The sequence below is a fragment of the Mustela nigripes genome, chromosome 1 (assembly GCF_022355385.1).
Source record: "Mustela nigripes isolate SB6536 chromosome 1, MUSNIG.SB6536, whole genome shotgun sequence".
Classification (NCBI taxonomy): Eukaryota; Metazoa; Chordata; class Mammalia; order Carnivora; family Mustelidae; genus Mustela; species Mustela nigripes.
Window position 1 is genome coordinate 87105722 of NC_081557.1, and position 20083 is coordinate 87125804.

Below are 20083 nucleotides of genomic sequence, written 5' to 3' on the forward strand. Positions count from 1 at the left end.
CCAAGGGCTACAAATTAGATTTTTTTCACTAAGTATCTTAGCATTATGATGTATTTCCCTGTCACTAAATCTTTCAAAAATGTGACTTTTATACATGACATTCTAAATGTTATTTAAGATGTCCTAGGGATAAGCATTGCTTGTGGGCTACTCTGATGATCACTTTGAGATCTAAACTTAATAAAAGTGGAATTATTGAGACAAAATCACAAACACACTTAAGGTCCTTAGTGAGCACTTCCATTAGCAATGGGTAAGAATGCCATTTTTTTGTCCAAACCTTGATTACACTAGGTATGATCACATTTTAAAATCTCCGCTAATGATTAATAGGTGAATGAACTTGGGTATCTTCTACTTGGCAATTGCAAATTTGTTCTTTATCTGGTTCTTTATCTCGGACATGCCATCAGTACCACTGTTTCGCAATCACTAAGTTACTTTATATTTGGCAAAGTAAACCAGTAATGAAAAAGGAGAGAGCCTCACTCATATCCAGGTCATAAATCCAATTTGTCCAAAACGGATGAGAAATGATCAGTGGCCAGAAATCACAGACTTAGCGTGAAGCAGATTAACTTTAATCATTGCACTGACACAAAAGATACAGTGTGAAGCACAAATCATTGCTCCCGGCCGGCGCCCGCCCCCCCCAACCCCACCCCGGGTCTGTTGTCACAGTTCTTTCTATCTCCTCGCATAACCAGAATGAACATCTTGGCTATGATAGGAAAACAGCAAGTACTAGCAAAGGGACTAGCATTAAATATTGACACAAAGTAAACAGTGTGGCCCAAGGACAGGCATGAGTACCCCAATGCTACTATCTCCTTTCCAGCATGATCTACTTTTAGCAAAGTGCCCTTTTCTCAAGGGGGAGAGAACATGGTTCCTAACAGAGTTTGTTCTGGGTGACTGGCAATGAAAAATCCTGGATTTACTTAAGTTTGCCTCAAGTAATCTTGATTGGCTCTCAGTGCTGTAATTTTGTTTGATCTCTTTCCATCAAAAGTCTTTTCTAACCGCTTTATTGAAACCGAATTCACACACCACCAAATTCACCCATTTGAAGTTGTACAATTCAGTGGTTTTTTAGTATATTCCTCAAGTTGGGCAAACATCGCCACAATCTGATTTTAGAACATTTTCATCACCCTGAAAAGAAACCCCTGTGCCCATTAGCAGCCACTCCTCGGCCCCCCTCTACTGCCAGCCCTAGGCAACCACTAATCTACTTTCTGCCTCTTCAAAAGGTTTTTATAGTAAAATAATCCTTAGAATTTACTTTGATTTAGTTCTTCTTGGCTGTTACAAGACTAAAAGGTCACAATAGCACGCTCCCCCTCCCCCCAAATTAAATCAACAATGCTAGTCCTGTTAGGTCTCTAAACACAGGAGGAAAATAGAGTCCTGTTCTCAAGTCCCTGAGGGGGTTCACTGCTAGTCTTTGCATGAAACCTGTCTTAGCTGACCTCCACCATCCCTGGCCCCAGGCTGAGGACTTCAAACCCCAGACCCGCCCCTCCGAACTGGTATTCTCTGTTGATGGTCCCCTGGGCAGAGGATGGCACCAGACTTTCCTGATGGCACGTTTCTGCCAGTAACTGATCCCACCTCTCAAGCTAGAGGAGTGACTTCTATTGTAAACGTGGGGCGAAGCATGCCTGACTAAAAAGTCCTGTGAGGACTTGTTTAGACTCTGAAGCGCTGTACCCTGCTGTGGGGGAGACAGCAGGGTTTTTCTCCAGAACATTCCTCAGATGTCTGAGTGTGAGAAAGTTACTCAAAATCAGGGCAACAAAACAATGCCTCTACTACTGGGGAACAGCAAGTGAAGGAAATTTGCTCTGTGGTTGCTAAATTTCATCCCAATAAACCTCCTCTTTAGAAGCCGTCAAGCAGCAGTACCCAGACGGTCTGTGATAACAAGCACAGGAGTTAATACCTGTAGCTCCGCTGTCCCAGAACTGCTTACGCAGCTGTTTTGTGGCCGGTCCCAACAGATACTTTTATGCTTTTTGTCATCCCTTCTGCTGTGTCTGTCCCTTTCCTCCTGACGTCTGGATTTACCAGCACAGACCATGCTTAGTGTTCATAAACTAGTCGCATCAGAACTGCCAGGAGAAGGAGGAGGAAGGAGAAGGTGCTTGGGCCTGTTAGCTCTCCAAATCCTCAAACTTTTAATGTGATTCAAGTCGAATCCCTAGGAAACCACAAGATTTGCTGTGACTAGCAAGTGGGCACGACCCACATAATGATTCCCCTGTCCGGTGCCCCAGCTACCTGCTGTCCTATATGAACAGCTCGATTCTAAGTCATTTTAGCTTCTGGAGCAGCTTAAAAGACAAAGAGTGCTTCTGAGCATTTGTTAGATGCAAGTTGGAGGTGCTGGGCCGAGCAAAGGGATACGGGTGGGTCGGAACATTCCTGAAAGAAAGCAAGAAGGGAGGGTTTTTCTGAGTTGGAAAGAGGGTTTGGGCAACGGTGACTAGAAGTTCTTTTTTAATTCCCCTTCTGATCCTCCCATGCTCTTAGACTTCTGGTGATACACACGGTCATCGGGGTACTTTCTACTGCCTCTTCTCTGTAAGACATGAATTCAAATTACTAATAGAAGAAGGAAAAGGAAACTAACATTTATTTGATGGTCTGCTATTTGCTAGGGACTAAACTACAGGCTGGTCCTTTTTGCCTGAAATACTCTTTTGGTCTTATTAACTTTTTAAAAATTTTTATTTATTTGTCAGAGATCGAAAGAGAGCACACAAACAGGGAGAGCAGCAGACAGAGTGAGAATCAGGCTCCCCGCTGAGCAGGGAGCCTGATGTGAGACTCGATCCCAGGACCCTGGGATCATGACCTGAGCTGAAGGCAGGCGCTTAACTGCTTAACCGACTGAGCTACCCTAACATCCCTCTTATTAACTCTTGATCATCTAAATCTCAACTCAGAATTATCCCTTGAAGCTCTGCTTGACCCCTTAGGTTGGACTGTCAACTCAAACTCCTTTTTGCTCCTCTGTGCAACCCACACATACCTCTTTTTTTTTTTTTTTTAAATTGCAGCGTTATAGTGAAGCCATTTTCATGTGTGTCTACATGAGGAAGGGCCATGGCTCATTCTCTTTACATCTCAGCACCTAGCACAGTTCCTAATACGAATTCAGCACCTATGTTGAATTGAACTGGGGTTGATTCCCTAAACCGCCTTACAGTGGATGTCCCTGGGGACCGAGATATTAATTCCTCCACTTGCTGTTCGCTGTGGCTCCCAGTCTGGTCCTTCCCTAAGAACTGCCCTCAGCCAGATGCAGCTGCAATACCCAAAGTTGGGGCTCTCCCTGGGGAGACCGTCTGTAGCCAATGTCTGGTCCATGTGGTGGAGCAAAAGCCCGCGCGCTTTACCTTCAAAGAGCCGTCCCAACTCAGAGCCCACATGGACTTCTAGAGCTTCTGCTGCACCTGCATCACAACACTCTCTTCCTCAGCCAGCCCTGCCCCGCTCATCCTTTCCAGGGCTGGTTTGGGAGGCACGCCTCAACCAGTCTCCTGCCCGTAAATCTCCATTTCAGAGTCTGTTCCTGGGGAACCCAGATCACCACAGGCCCTTTGCTTCTCACTGGTTGGAAGGTGCCCTATAACACAGAATGCATTTTCCAGTTCTCTCCTTAGCATTCCATGTGAGAGGTGAGCGACCTTTCCTGAGGGGTTTTTAATGCTTGTAACAGTGGAGAAATGCAGAGGACCTACAAAGACACCTTCTGTATGCTTTCATGTTTTCCTGGAAAGATTTTGCAACCTCCCTCAGCCCTATTTTGTATCCTCAGATAGGAGAACATGCTGAGAGGCTCAGCCTTGACTAGGGGTCAAGACAGGGTGTGAGGACCGTTTCCGAGGGGCTGGTGTTTAATCTGGGGCCAAAAGAAGGTCTCTGCTTTTCTGCAAAAGGAGACCCTTCCCAAGCTGAAGCTCAAAGGAGGCCCATTCCAGGCAGCAGCCGGGGTTCACACTAGGAAGTGCCTCAGGACTTGGGGGCCACCCAGCGTGGCAGCCGCTCAGTAAGGACCATCCATAGCCCAGGCTAGAAGAAAGGAAATGAAAACCAAGGGCCATCTGTATAACAAGAATTAAAAGATTATTCACTAAAATGCTTCTGTTACCTTGAAGCCACTCCTTTTCCTATGCTTTCTTCCTTTTTCCAGTTGGAGCAGATAGCCTTCGGAATTGCTACGACTCATTTCCTTTTGGTTTCTTTGGCTTCTCTCTGAACTGAGCTGGGATTCACTTTCAACCCTTGACAACAGAGGTGGAAATGTGACGTTGGATGGGGCCCCTTCCTTGGGCTGCACGTCGGTCAGCTGTATTAAGGCTTGCTGGTGCTGCTCCATTATCTGGGTGAGCTGGGAGTCTGGAGAAGCTCTAACAGGCTGGCTGTCCGAGGAAGGGTAGAATTTCCTGACGGGAAAAACATCCCACCAATCTGTTATTAAAAACTGGATACTTAAGACTTTTAGTAGGAACATCTTTATGACTTTGATGTATTCTTCATTCTCCAAATCAATGACCTTTAGCTTAATATTTAAAAAAAAAATTATTTATTTGAGAGAGAGAATCCAAAGCAGACTGTGCTGCTTTGTGAGATATAGAAATAGAAAAATATAGAATAGAAAAAGAAAACACCCCTTTGAAAAGTCCCTTGGTGCTATAAAATACCTGGAAATGTTGGATTAAATTTAAACAAATGTCCTTTTGAGTACCTAGATGAATTTGTATGAGGTAGGGAATCTTTGGCACCAAAACCAAAAAAGGAACTGAAAGTAAAGCAGATTTTGGATAAACTGAAGCTATGGCTTGCTTTGTGGGAGTTTTGGACCTATGCGCTCAGGTTCTAACACTTTGCTCTGGTACAGGATCCGTGAAATCTTGGCCCCATGTTGGCTGGGGCATCAGTTGAGATGCCTGTGTGAAGAAGGCCTTGGAGAGCTATGTCTTGGATAAGAAGTTGGATTAGTGATTAGCTTAGTCATGAGCCTTGAGACTCAACAAAGCAAGCCGATCTGTCTTGGTCTAGGAATTTCTATACAACAGTATTTGGGGTTCATACTTAGATTCCATGACTAAATGGGAATGTAAGACCAAAAAAATGACATAAAAATGGTCTCAGAGGAGGGATGCCTCTGCATATCTGGCAGAAGCAAATATAAAGTTCTCTGGAGGGATCTATTCCTTCTCAAGCCTGCCGAGGCATCTACAGACAGGATGACTAAACTACATTCACAATCCAAAATCCTAGAATCTCTGAGGAGATAATCTACCAGTAGGAGAGTCAGCAGATGCCTACACACACACAAGAAGCAGTGGTAGATTTCTGAGAACTTCTGATAGAATATTAGATAGCATTCTTTTTTGTTTTTTAAGATTTTATTTATTTATTTGACAGAGATCACAAGTAGGCAGAGAAGTGGGGGAAGGGGGGAGTAGGCCCCCTGCTGAGCAGAGAGCTGGATGTAGGGCTCAATCCCAGGACTCTGGGATCATGACCTGAGCTGAAGGCAGAGGCTTCACCCACTGAGCCACTCAGGTGCCCCTAGATAGCATTCTTAAAGTAAGCATGTTTAAAATGATTCAAGACCTGAAAGAAGAAATTAAAACCCCGGGAAACCTATTCTGAAAAAAGAACAGGAAGGTTTTAATCAGAACCAAATAAAAATTATAGACATGAAAAATACTAGGATTGAAATTTGCAACTCAGTGGGTACATTGTAGCCGTACTGGCTACAACTGAAGAGAGTTATTGCATTGGGAAACATATGAGAGGAAATTTCTCAGGAGTACACATAGAAAAAAGAAATAGAAAATAAGAAACCGAATTAAAGAGACGTAGAGTCTAGAATAACAGATTTTTAACATACATCTCTTTGGTGTTCCTGGAGGGAAAAGAGGGTAAATAATTTTTCATAAGATTCATGGTATTTCCTTTGCCTATTTCCTAATAAAGGGAAATGGATGATAATTGTGTAGAATTTATGAAAGAGATGAATCTCCAGATTTAGGAATCAACAGCAGGATTAAACATTTCATACTTAGACCTAACACAGTGAACTTCAAAATGCCAAGCACAAAGGGAAAAGGTAAAAAAAAATAATTATATTGACAAAAAAACTCTTCATGGAAACTGGGAGATAGAGAAATGTTTTCAAAGAGTTTAACTCTTCACCAGGTTAAACTATAATTCAAGATAGAGCATAAAAGAATTTCCAGTAAATTTACTAGTGACTTACTCTTGTTAAAAAAAAATTTCCAAAGCTATCTACTTCCGGAAGAAAGAATAAAATGGAAGAAAAACTGTGAGGTAAAGACATAAATAAACAGTTAAATTTAAAACATTGTATACAGTGTTAAAGCGAAGTGAATTAAGCCTCGCTGAGGCAAATACTATATGATCCCACTCATAACTGAAATCCAAAAAATAAAAAACAGAATCCGTCCCATAAACCTAGAGAACAAACTGATGGTGGTCAGAGGGGAGGAGGTAGGGAATTGAGAAAAATGGGTGAAGGAGAGGGAGGTGCAGGCTGCCGGTTATGGAATGAGTAACTCCTAGGAATAAGTCACAGCATCAGGCGCAAAGTCACTGGTATTGTAACCGCAATATAATGGGACAGATGGTAGCTACACTTGTGAACATAGCATATTGTATAAACTTGTCAGATCACTGAGTTGTACACTTAAAACTAAAGGGACTTTGTCAACAATACTCAAATTAGAGAATATTTATTTCCAAATCAGTAGGGGAAAAAGTAACAAAACTCTATTAGTTCAATAGAAGATCTAGATATTTGTATATATGGAGAGCTATAAAAGTATAGAAAAAAATAGGGTGATTGAAAGGACAAATTAACCCCTGGGGATAAAAATATATGTTTATAAAAAATAAAAAAATAATAAAAAAGAAAGGACAAATTAAGGTGGGAGAAATAAATCCAAATATGGTTATCACAATAAATGTAAGTAGCCTAACGTTGGAAATTCATTTGTGATAAAAGCCCTTGCAAAAGGATTAGGAATAGGAGAAATTTCCTCTCTCCCCTCCCTGTCTTCCAAAAGTATTTTTAATGATATGAATGTTAGAAGCATTCCCTCTAAAGTTGGGGAAAAAAGGACCAGGATCCTTGCTACCTATCACTGTCTCCTCCAGGAAGCTAAATCCGAATTTTAATACCTCCAAGTACAGCATACAGCCCTGAAATGCCTTTTCATCACTTCAGATATCCAAAATTGTCTCCCTACTTTGAAAGTAAGCCCCTGGAAGGTACCTGTGCATCATACAACTTTCGTTTCTTCTATAGCATTTTAGTGCTGGATTAAGTGCATGGCAGATATGTGATAAAACACATTTGATTAAATGACATCAGGAAAGCTCCCTGGGAGTGATTTTTTTTTTTTAATCACTTTTTCTTTTTTTCTGATTATAGAAGGAATATATCTACATTGCAGGGAACTTGAACCAGTCAAAAGTACAAAGATGACATTAGAAATAATCCAGCCTCTCTTGCCAGAAATAACCAGTTTTGACATTTTGGTGCATTTTTCTTTCTTTGTGCATAGTTTTACATAGTAGAGCTCCTACACCTCAGGTGTAAATTTATACCTTATTATTTTCTTTTTTGTAGAAGTGTTTCCTCATAACCGTAATGGTAAATCATGTATATCATGGTTACATGATATTTAAAGCCATAATTTACCCAAATATTTCCTTATTGAGTTATTGTTGTCATTTTGGTGAACAACGGTATTTTTGTGCATACATATTTTTCTGTATTTTTGATTATATCCTTAGGATAGGTCAACACAGAGTTAGAGATCGTTTCTTCCAAACATTACTTATAACCCTCAAAATATCAAAAAGATCAAAAGAGCTCGTTTTTTAAATGACTAGTGCCTCTGTCTGCCGCCCCCCCGCCCCCACCTGACCCCGGCTTAACTACAGTGGAAAAACTAGAGGAGACAGAGAAGAAGAAAAATACATTGAAAGTGGACTATTTGAGGCAGAAATCAGAGCCAACTGGGGCACCTGGATGGCTCAGTCTGTTAAGCATCCAACTCTTGGTTTTGGCTCAGGTCACGATCTCAGGGTTGTGAGATCAAGCCCTGCCTTGGGCTCCACGCTCAGTAGGGCGTCTGCCTGAGAGTCTCTTTCTCCCTCTCCCTGGGCCCCTCTCACCTTCCACACTTGCTGCTCTCTCTCTCCCCCATAAATAAAATAAATCATAAAAAAAGAAATTCAGAGCCAAGGACCGTGTTAGGTGATGTCCTCCTCTCCCCTGACTGTCCCCGTATGTGCCCACCCCCCATTCTCCTCCTCCCGTCTTCAGTAGTCTCTCGTTTCTCCTCTAGAAAAGACACTTGAGAAAAGGGGAGTTCTTACCATAATATTTCTAAGTTCTTGTATTTTGTCTCTGTGTAGATCTGCTTGGATTGCTTCTTATTTTCCCTCGATCCATTAACATTTTTGTTACTAGCAGACTGGGAGCCTTTCTGGCTCAGTGCCACTGGTCTTTCAGTAAGCTCATTAAGGAAGTTCAAGTCCATATTGGAAAGGGTGTTGAGGTGTAGCTGCTGATGTGACGGTCTTTTCTCTTCTCGGCCTCTGTGTCCTCTTTCTTTCTTAACATTCACCAAGTGATTTCCAGTAGAGTTTTTGTATAACACCTTGTCAAAAGCCTGCTGTGGTGCAGCAAATTTATTGGAGGTTGCTTCAGGCTCCTGGTTCCTAAGTGCGCCTGAGTGTTGTAAATCATTGTTAGGCGCATTCATAATTCTGATTGTTTCGTGCTTTACTGAAGTATCAGCAGGCTGATTCTGGTTGTGTTTCTGTCTGGGAGTGCTATGCAGGTTTCTGTGACTGACAGCCAGCTCTTCAGTCACCAGAGGCTTCAGGCCATGCTGACGTTTATGCTGGTTTCGAATCTTGTGCCGGACTGGTTTTCTGGAAGGTTGCTGGCCATTGGTTGTTTCAGAAGATGGACCTCTCGGCACGCTGTTTGATTTTGCACTTTCTTTTTGAGACAGTTGTTCCTGGTAATCCTAAAAAGATACCTTTGGTTAATGTAAACTCAGATGATTGGCAGTCTTCACATTTTACTTAGTATTTTTTCAGACCAGGAGTTGAGACTGCTGGGAAGGTGACCACAGATTTGAAAGGAGATAAAGAGTCCAGAAGGTCCTTTCCTAATTTCAGGATATGAGCGTGACTAGCTGAGAAAGTCTTCCTGGCAATTTCAGATTACGAATTTTCTAAAAAGAAGTAGAGAGCTTAGAATGGGCTTGATATTAAAGACAAGTCTTTGACTTCAAATGTAAAATGAAGTGTTACCAAATGGGGGGTTAGGGGGAGGAGATTTACCTCCGCAGGGCTACAAAGAAAGTACAAATCTACATTGAAATATGCAAGTTTATTTCAACTAAGGTGAACATTTAAAAAAATCTCAACCGGAGAGGACATCAGTGATTTGCTTTACCGAACAAGTACAAGTCAGATACAAGATGCCATTTAGATGATCAGATCTTCTTACTCATATAGGTCAGAAGCTAGAAATGACCTCTTCACCAGATGAAACAAATTAGATTTTATTCAGAGGATTATAAAAGGGTCTGCACTGTGATAGGACATTTGTGAAGCCACAAGGGTTGTTTTGCTTCAATTCCTTAATATAGCCTGTACTTAGGCAATCAAACATCTGGGGGAAATATTTCAATTTCAGAACGGTCTTTATGCTTTTCAAGTCTTATAACAACAAAATGTACTCCTGGTATAATAGATACACTATGTAACTATATTGTGCTAAGCCATTTAGAAATATTTTCCAAGGAATAAAGCACTCATTACTTTGTGGAGAACTAGCAGAGTTAAGAGGCCTTTGGAAAGAATGATTAACTGCTTAGTAAAAACAGTAACATGACCATATGCATCAATGTGGTATAGAACTACAAATTATTTCTTTCTGAACACACATATAAAAAGAAATCTCTCTCTGTGCAACATTAATTGAAAAATGCCGGTTACCTTGGTCATTCAAGGGGGGGGAAAAAAAAAACCCTTAAAGTGAATAACTCCTATTTTTGCTCAAATGGTTTCAGCTTGCTATGAAGGATGGTCAAATTACTGCAATGAGTTCAACTTTTCACTTTTCTGATAAAATTACTAAGACAGCCTATTCCGTATAATATTAAGTGGTATTCTATTTCCAATGACATCTCCCTGTAATGATGAGGTTGAGGCTATTAAATTTAAAACAGTCCCATACAATGTTACTTTGCATATCAGATTTTCAAGTATTAATGGCTTATCTGAAATTCAAAGCATGTTCTCCTTGCTTTCTGGAGGATTGGCTAGGTTCTGATGAGCTCGTCTACACTTTGAATTTTTACCGGTGGCACTCCAAAAAAGGAAGAACTTCCTTCTCTGTGTTTCAGTTGAGAGAAGGGTTCTTCCTTCCATGCAGTATATGGAGCCTCATGGGGGGAAATGCGGGCAGGAAAGCTCTGCAAATAGGCCAAGAGCATCCTTCCTTATAGTGGACCCAGAAGAAAACTGCTACTGTACAGTCTTTTCAGGTGTGTTGATGGAACACAGTGGCTATTTTCATGGCCATCACCACTGTTCATGAAGATAAGAAGCCAAAAAAGAAAAAAAACACCCACCTGTGCTACAATCTATATTTATTGATGCTGATAATGTCATTTTATTGTATTATTTTAAAAGGTTTTATTTATTTACTTGAGAGATAGAGAGAGCACAAGCAGGGGAGAAGAGCAGAGAGCGGGCGAAGCGGACTCCCCATCAAGCAGGGAGCTCAATGCGCGACTCGATCCAAGGACCCAGAGATCAAGACCTGAGCCGAAGGCAGATGCTTAACAGACACCCAGGTGCCCCTGATAACATCATTAAAAAAAAAAAAAAAAAAATCCGGAGGTGGCTCAGTCATTTGGGCATCTAACTCTTGATTTCAGCTCGGGTTCATGATCTCCGGGTCCTGTGATCCAGTGGGGCTTGACAATCCGCGTGGAGACTGCTTGCGATTCTCTTTTCCTCCCCTTCTGCCCCTCCCCCCACTCATGCACGCTTGTGTGAACGCGCATGCGCGCACGCTCTCTCTCAAATCACTAAATAAAGTCTTAACATGAAATTTTGTCAGTTTTTAACTGTTAGAAAAATAGGTGAGCAGGAGTTTTTCTGCTGCTATCGGATTATACAAGTCTCCGTTCTCTGTCCTCATTCCCACCAACAAAGAAAAAAGCTATCAGGATTTTTTTCCTTAGGTTACTGGACCCGAAATCTTGGGTTGCCACTTGGTTTTCATCACGTTATACCTTTGCAGCTGACAATTCAGATTACAATAGTTCTCTTCGCAGGGTGCTTTGTCAACAAGGCCAAGGACTCATCATTTTATGAAACTTCAATTGTCTCAAGTGTTAAATCCGCTATTCACATAAACCTAAGTGCCCAGAGATGGCATTTCAGTCCCCAGAAAAGAAGACATTTACAGGCTTGATGTGATTTCTCTCACCTTCTGAGCAGACTACTTGAGATCTGTGGTTTACTGAAGATTTATTACCCGACAATTGAGACATCAGGTGTCACTTTTTAGGTCGCAAGACCCGACTTCCCTCAAGTTAATATACAAAGCCATTCTCAGGCTACTTAATCTCCACCAGCACTGAAATCCTCTATTCCATCCTGCTCTCAATGGGGTTCTTTTGTTACCAATACTCACAATCAGTCCATACTCCATGCACTCAGAATAACTGCTTAATGGCACTGGGTTTTCCCAGCACACACACAGCAGTGGCCATTGGTACAGCGTTCGCATTGGGGAATCCTGACACCTGATGCAGGGATGATAACTTCTTAGTAAGATCTGTACTTAGTTATTAATGTTCGTTCATACTGTGCCATCCAAGGGCAGTTTGCCCCCAACCCTGTGAAAGGCAGTGTCTGGCTGTTTCTCTTTTATGGCTTTCCTGCTTCCAAGCCATAAACCAGAGGGAAGGATGCACGCTCTGTCTTAGCCAAAGGTTCATCTGCTTTAAAACAAAAGCCATTCTGTTCTTTGTTACCTTGATCAGCCCGAGGGTTGTGCCTGGGCTCCCCATCTGTTGTGTTTATTAACAACAAAACACAAATACTTTGAAGGTGGGGGTTATCAATTCGTCTGATAATATTGAGAACATTTAGAGAATGTGTATTAACTGGCTCTGATTTTCAGCATCAGTCAGGGAGGACTCTGTGTTCAGACGAAAAAAAGCATAGCTCTCTTGATGGCGTTGGAGGCAAAACCAAAACAATAGCTCTTATGACTATAAGAGCTAATAATAATAGGAAGGGTGTATGTAATAATAGGAAGGGTGGGAAGCTGGCTTAGGATGTGATTACGAGGACTTTGATATTAACGAGTCAAAGATCATCCGTACCTTTCGCCCTGTCATTCCTTTGCCTTGCCTAGAAAGTCAGGAGTTATTTTAGAGAGGCAAGAAAGGAAACCGCCTATTTCATTTTTGGGGGAAGCTTCATTTAATTAGAGAACTTTGTATTTTTTTTCTATTGACCACGTGCTCTGGGCCAGAGAAGGATCTGCTATCCTCTGTTCCCTCATGCCGGCCAGCAAAGGTCAGACCCTTAGGTTAGTACTGGGTCCAGTTCTGGACACACAGGGATTTGGAAAAGCCCTGAAGGTTCACAGGGGTGCACAGAGTGATTCAGGACAAGACCTATGTGGAAGGGTGAAGTGAAGAGGGGTGACTTGGTTTGAAGTAAAGCCCTTAGGTCCGAGTAGGATGCTTACATAGAAAGAGAGGATGGTGACCATCAACTATCAGTTGAAAAACCGACCACCCACCCCCACGCTATTCTGCTCTGGCCGCTGCTAAACTCTTTGTGGCGAAATCCTCTGGGCACTGCTTTTTTTACCTTTTCACTTTTTCGCACAGAACATTATTTCAGACTTACAGGAAAACCGCAGGACTCCCAGATCATCTTACTGAGATGCGTTAACTTTGGGCCAATTTCATCTTTCTCTGTGTGTCTCTCCATCTATAGACAGATGGACACTCAAACGCACATATGCGTCATTTCTGTGATATTGTGTTTGATATTGTGTGCATTGTTCCTACTTAGTTTTTTTCTGAATCCTTTGAGACTGGCATGTATGAGCTGCATGTTTCATTCCCTTTTCATGGCACCTTTTTAAGCCCTGCAGAGTCTGACCCTGCCCACTGATGTCTCTTTCTTGAGATTTTCAGGTCTTGGGTTCCATGACACTCCTAAACCCTGGGCAGCCTTCTGTCTCTCTGGCAAGCCCTTCATGGTCTCTCACCTTCTCTCTTCCTCTGCTGACCCTTAAAATGTAACCATCCTATACCAGGCCCTGTTCTTGACCCTTCTCTCTTCTCCCACTTCCTGTGATTCTGGGGGCATCTCAGCAATGCCTACAGCTTCAGTCCACTAGGGAGTGGAATCTTACCATCAAATGTATGTTGCTAACTCAGATGTCTTCCCTGGGTTCTATTCTTAGATCATGTTCCACCTCCAAACTCCACATCAGGCTCAGCACCCCTCCTCCCCCATTCCAGCGTGGACGCAAGCCCTCCTTTTCTTCCTCAGTGGTGTCAGTACCACTAATCAGACCCTCTGAAACCACGCTCTTTCTCTCTCCCCCATTTACTTTGTATCCAAACAATTGCTGAGTTTGTTAGTCTCACTCCTTGACCGCTTCTGGCAGGCTCTGAGGGGGCAGCCCTGACCCAAGGGAAGTTTCATGCCCTTGGTGGATTTGTATCTGTCCACCGTACTGAAAAGCAAGCTATTGGTGTGCAGAGTGTGAGACGGACCCAGCCCCGCCCTGAGTGCTCTTGTGATCTCTTGCGGGAACAGCAGCAAACTGCCCCTAAACTGGTTTTGCTGTTCTGCAATCTCATTTCCTTCCAATCTATGCTCTAGACCCTGGCTAGAATGAATTTTCTACCATGTTAAGTCTGATCACGTCATTAACCTGGTTAAAATTGGCCAGTGGCTTCCTGCCATTTGCAGGATAAAATCTGAAATCTTTTGGCCAACATAAAAGCCGTTCACGGCCCCTGCCTCTAGTTACCTGTCCAGCCTGTGTCACAGCACTGCGCTCCCTCACACCCACTCCCCCGGATGCTGACCTGTGGGTGAGGCTGTGGACACACCACATCTCTCGGGCTCTCAGACCTCTGCTGCCACTTGCCTGTTTGCCGTATTTTGATTCATCCTTCTAGGGTCCGTTCAGATGCTGTCTCTTCTCAGGAGGCTTTTCTTGTCTTTTTAGGCAGAATTTGGTGCTTCTTAAAGTTCCTACTGCATGTTCAATTACTGCATTATAATGATCCCATAACTGTCTTCCAGCTAAAGTTTTGGGCTCCTTGAGGGTAAGGACCATTTTTTTTTAAAGATCTTTTATTACTTTATTTTTTTTTTAAGTTTTTTTTTTTTTTTTTTTTAAACCATGTGCTTTTGGAGCCCTGACCCTGAGTGCCTGGAATATAGTAGGTACTTAATAAATATTTGTTGTGGGAATTATTTTGGTTTCATATAAAGACATTTCTTATTAGTGGGAGCTATTCATTGTTATGTAGAGTCATCTAAAGCTATCTTTCCAGAAAAAATATTTTCAGAGAGGCCCATTTTCATGTAATGATTTTTAAATGTTTCTGTAACCAGCCAGTAAATATTTACTGAGTGTTCGCTTTGGGCAAAGCACTGTGCTAAGAGATATAAAGAAAACATAACCATCTTAAAGATTTTATTTATTTATTTGTCAGAAAGAGAGCGCGCAAGCAGGCAGAGTGGCAGGCAAAGGCAGAGAAGCAGGCTCCCCATCGAGCAAGGAGCTTGATGCGGGGCTCGATCCCAGGACCCTGGGATCATGACCTGAGCCGAAGGCAGAGGCCTAACCAACTGAGCCACCCAGGTGTCCTGCAACACAACCATCTTAACATTGAGGCAGCTGCTGGTATAGCTGGTGCAGACGGAACACAGGTACAGCAGCCGAGTGTGATAAACCCTGAGGGAGTGATCCAGCCCACGGGCGGGCACAGTGGTCTTGCAGAGAGGGGCTGGGGATGGAGAGGGACAGACTGGGCAATCCCCGTGAAGGATGGGGACCAGAAAGAAGGCTCTGCATTTGGGTAGTTGAACTGGAAAAAGAAAGGCAATGGAGCTGAGTGCCTGCCTTGCTGGCATATGCAGAGGGAGTTAAATCCATTCTTACTGAAGGGAAGCATCCCATGGACCACTCTGCATTGATTGTTTTAGGTCTACGATCTTTAGATGTCTGGCTCCTCCTTGTCCTCATTCGCGAGTGGGTTATGAACAAATGAATTCTAGTATACCCAGAGAACACACAGCATTCTTTTGGCTTCTTCCAGTTTTCTTCCATATAAAATTTTTGACCGCCTCTGTCAAAGGCTATGCCACAAATCCAGCCCTGTGATTATGTTATCACTGGCTGAGATCCTATAATTTTCTGTAGTGATGATTATGGAAGCTCTAGGTTGCGAGAACCTTACAATCTTCAAATGGGTTTTCTATAATAATTTAAGTAACTGGAGAAAAATATCCTAGAATAATAGCATTTTGCTGCTGGGATGCATCTTGTAGTTCATTTCGGGCAACTCTTCATTTAATAAGGGAGAAACTTAAGGTGTGGGGGGAGCTGAGATTTCCCCAAAGTTCTGCATCAACTTAAAGACAAGTGAGGGCACCTGGGTGGCTCCGTCATTAAGTGTCTGCCTTTGGCTCCGGTTGTGATCCCAGGGTTCTGGGATGGAGCCCTGAGTTGGGCTCCGTGCTCAGTGGGAAGCCTGCTTCTTCCTCTTCCACTCCCCCTGCTTCCTTCTCTTGCTGTGTCTCTCTTTGTCAAATAAATTAATGAAGTCTTTAAAAAAAAAAAAAAAAAAGGCGAAGGTCCAGAAATCCGTGTCTTCTGACCCAGGCCATTCTCTGTAACACAGGACAAAATCTTAAAGTGTTTCCCTTGTCCTCTCCATCCTGTTGGCCAAGCCCCCCCCCCCCCCCCCCCCCCCCCCCCCCCCCTCCCCCGTCCGCCCCCCCCCCCCCCCCCCCCCCCAGGATCTCTCTGAGGTCTGGCGTTGACCCTCATCTGCATCTCACTGCCACGGGCATTTGAGTACCTCTCCACCTCTGGGGGCTGTCCTCCTGGCATCAGCTTTCAGGAAGCTCTGGGTGAATGACTGTTTTTATTCTTTTATTTTTTATTTACTTATTTTTGCAATTCTGAGAGTGACCTGGAAAAAGATGATCCAGGCAGGCCCTCCTTTCTAAATTCAGGGGCGCCTGGGTGGCTCAGTGGGTTGGAGCCTCTGCCTTCGGCTCGGGTCATGATCTCAGGGTCCTGGGATTGAGCCCAGAGTCAGGCTCTCTGCTCGGCGGGGAGCCTGCTTCCCTCTCTCTGTCTGCCTGCCTCTCTGCCTACTTGTGATCTCTGTCAAGTAAATAAATAAACTCTAAAAAAAAAAAAAAAATCAAAATTCTCTGAAACTGGATGAACTTTATTTTTCTTACACCTTTAGCACTGTACATAGTTTGAACTGATGGTGTCAGGCTTTCTAGGCTGGGTGATTTTGTAGGGCTCACCCCTCTTTTCAGCAGGGATACAGGTATAAGAATGAATGCTCCACAGAACTCCATATACTGGTTCCAGAAGAAATCATCTGCCAGTGCTTTTTCTCTTCTAGAGAAACGGTCAGTGGGGACTATTTCGCAAAAATCTTCCCTAAAATCACATTATGATGTCAGAGTAGTAAACCCAGGGCCAGAAAAGGATGTTTTCATGCTAGATTGCTTGTTAGTAGGCTTTCCCATCCCACAAAAACGAGGGTTCAGGGAAGTTCTGGGGATTCTCACCCATTTTCAGCGATTGTGCTCCCCATCAGCTAGGGATGCCATTAAGGAAACAGAGTTGGAAGCAGTGCAGGTTTGGACAGTATTCTGCAGCTGTGACTCCTTCCCCCCCCCCCCCCCACCTCCACCCCCACCCCCAGCCCCACCCCCATTTTCTCCATGCCTTGCTTCTGTTTGGGGTTTTAACTCTGAATGTTTAAAGGGTGATGTGATGATCTTTCTTCTAGGAAATTTAGAACCTTTGGAAAAATGGGTAGACTTGGCAGGCTGAACAAGCATTGGCCCATCTGGGCAGAAACCAGTCTTACCCTCACAAGGGTGGGTCACTACTTTCATGCATAAGAATAAACCTGTAAGGGATAAGAAGTGAGTCATGAAACTTACTCATATTTAGCAGTAACCCTTGAAACCCATTTAAAGTTCAATCTAGCAAGTAACCTTTAGCTGTTGGGCTCTTTGATGCCATTGGTCTTCAGGATTGATGGCAGCATTTTCGCTCTCTTTGGCGTTCTGAATGGACGTCTTGTCAGTTACATTGATGGGGTAGGAGATCTAAGAGGGTAAAACATATAAAGCGTATTAATGGGATTCGTTTTAAGTCTTAGAGCCATGAGGCTCATCTGTGTACTCTAGAAAGAGGTCCTGCAGGGTTGCATTTTATTTTCAGTTCAAGGATATATCTTAGTCCTTGGGGACCTGGCTTATTCCCAAGGAAAACAGGAATAAATCATGTTTTTTCTTACAGGCATGATGTGAGAATTGGTGCTTTGAGGTCAAACTACTATTTAGTTTAAATGTTCAGGACAGGGGTGCCTGGGTGGCTTGGTGGGTTAAAGCCTCTGCCTTTGGCTCGGGTCGTGATCTCAGGGTCCTGGGATTGAGTCCCACATAGGGCTCTCTGCTCGGCAGGGAGCCTGCTTCCTCCTTCTCTCTCTCTCTGCCTGCCTCTCTGCCTACTTGTGATCTCCGTTAAATAAATAAATAAAAAATATTTTAAGAAAAATGTTCAGGGGCACCTGGGTGGCTCATTGGGTTGGGCGTCTGCCTTCGGCTCGGGTCGTGACCTCGGAGTTCTGGGATCGAGCCCCATATCGGGCTCTCTGCTCAGCGGGGAGCCTGCTTCCCCCTCTTTCTCTGTCTACCTGTGATCTCTCTCTCTCTCTGTCAAATAAATAAATAAAAATTAAAAAAAAACATGTTCAGTACACAGGGGACCCAATTTTAGAACAGTTATCTGAGCTGGATGTAGCAACAAATGCTGAGTGTAATAAGAGAAATAATGAATAGTGAAATACCACTATGCTTCAAGATGATGAGCACAATAAAATAACAATATTTAATATGCATGGAATGCCCATGGTGTGCTAGTCACTGTCATAAGCACTTCGAATATATTCTATTAGTCCTACTGTATTAAACCTTATCGCGTATGTATTACTATTACCCCCTCTTTTTGCAGATGAGAAAACTGAGGGACAGAGACATTAAGGAACTTGCCCAGAATCAGTTATGTGGAGCAGCTGGGCAGTCTAACTCGAGAGCCTCATATTTGGCAATTTTGAAATATCATCTTTGACTTGCAGAATTTGTAATGTCGGCAGTCAGTGAATTTGAATGATGTAGATCGGAGGTTCTCAACTTTAGTTAGATGTTAGAGTGACAAAATATCAGTGCCCTGGTCCCATCCCGGACCAATTAAATCAGAAGGTCTGGGGTGGTCCCAGATAGTTTTATACTTTATTATTTTTTAAAAGATTTTATTTCTTTACTTGAGAGAGAAAGGATGAGGGCACGAGTGGGGTTGGGGGGAGTAGCATATTCCCTGCTGAGCAGGGAGTCCGATGTGGGGCTTGGTCCGAGGACCCCGGGATATGACCTGAGCCAAAGGCAGATGCTTAACTAACTGAGCCACCCAGGCACCCCCAGAATCCGTCATGTTTGTGTTCAGATTCTCCTGCTGTTTCTTACTTTTACTTTGCGTTTATGCAGACTGCTATTCAATCGGGAGAGAGGGGGAGATATTTGTTAAATATTAATAAGCCAGTGTCTGCCAGTAAAGATAACCTCATTCCTCACTGCTCGATGCAGGTTCTGTGGCCACAAACAATACCTGTCATTGTTGCTGCACTCGAATGCAGAGATATGGCAAACAGATGATATGGAAGTTTAGATACTTATAGGTTGATCTGAAAATGGGAAAAAATGAAAATTGAGACTTCTTCATGCTTGAAGATCATAGCAAAGACCAGGGCAAAACGTGCTATTGGATCATGGGATTTTCCTGATTTCAAATAGGAGTACTCCAGAGGCCTGGGTGACTCAGCTGGTTACGCATCTGGCTTTGGCTCAGGTCATGATGCCAGGATCCTGGGATTGAGCCCTGTGTCAAGGAGCCTGCTTCTCCCTCTGCCTGCCTGTCCCCCTGCTTCTGCTCTCTCTCTGACAAATAAATAAAATCTTTTAAAAAATTAAATAGGAGCACACAATAGATTTTGAAAGATTACCTACTCTGCAAAAGGAAAACTTTCCAACACCATGAAACGGTGTAACCTGCTATGCAACAGAGAGTTTAAGAATATAAATGCTGCCACCGCAGGTGAGGAACTGTGTGTCATGATGCCATCTCTCAGTCCATCTCTTGGTACTGGTTTAAGAAACATGAGGGGACTATAAAAGTATTAGGTTTCATAACGTTGGCCCTGTTATTGCAAAGGACTCTATCCCTTACTGCCATGATGTTAAAAGGAAACACCACTCAATTACAAGTAAAATCATCTCTTTCCTGCACAAGAAATGAAGGCCAAGAGAGTTTGGGCGGGGTGTGTGTGTGGAATCTAAATAGGCTGCCTAAGTGGGAGAAGAAATAATCCTTTTTCAAACCTCAAACAGGTGATGTCTTGGACAAAAATGTTATCTGGAGCTTGGGAGAAAAAATTGGGTTGAATCATAGACCCACCGCTAGGATGCTTGATTTCTCTGGCTTTTGTAAAGGGGACTTGGTTTAGTTAATTCAGTCTGCCACTGGTGATTCCGATTGTTTGACTGCCCGGGATCGATCCCTTAGACATAGCTCTGGCAAAAAGTTTCCAAATTACAAATACGATGTCCTATGCTTTCTTTCCCCAGAGAGTGTAGGATG

At 43.1% G+C, this 20083-nt stretch overlaps 1 protein-coding gene across 2 annotated transcripts in view; it reads right to left on the bottom strand.

The window, feature by feature from the left end:
- JHY (junctional cadherin complex regulator) overlaps positions 1–20083 on the bottom strand; it is a 55512-nt gene that overhangs the window by 6418 nt on the left and 29011 nt on the right. For both annotated transcript variants that reach the window (XM_059392598.1, XM_059392600.1), the window contains exons 4-6: positions 17383–17496; positions 8428–9086; positions 4160–4454 (exon numbers count right to left, since the gene is read on the bottom strand). In XM_059392598.1, coding sequence (XP_059248581.1) covers positions 4160–4454; positions 8428–9086; positions 17383–17496 — 1068 coding nt within the window. The remainder of the gene's footprint in view (positions 1–4159; positions 4455–8427; positions 9087–17382; positions 17497–20083) is intronic.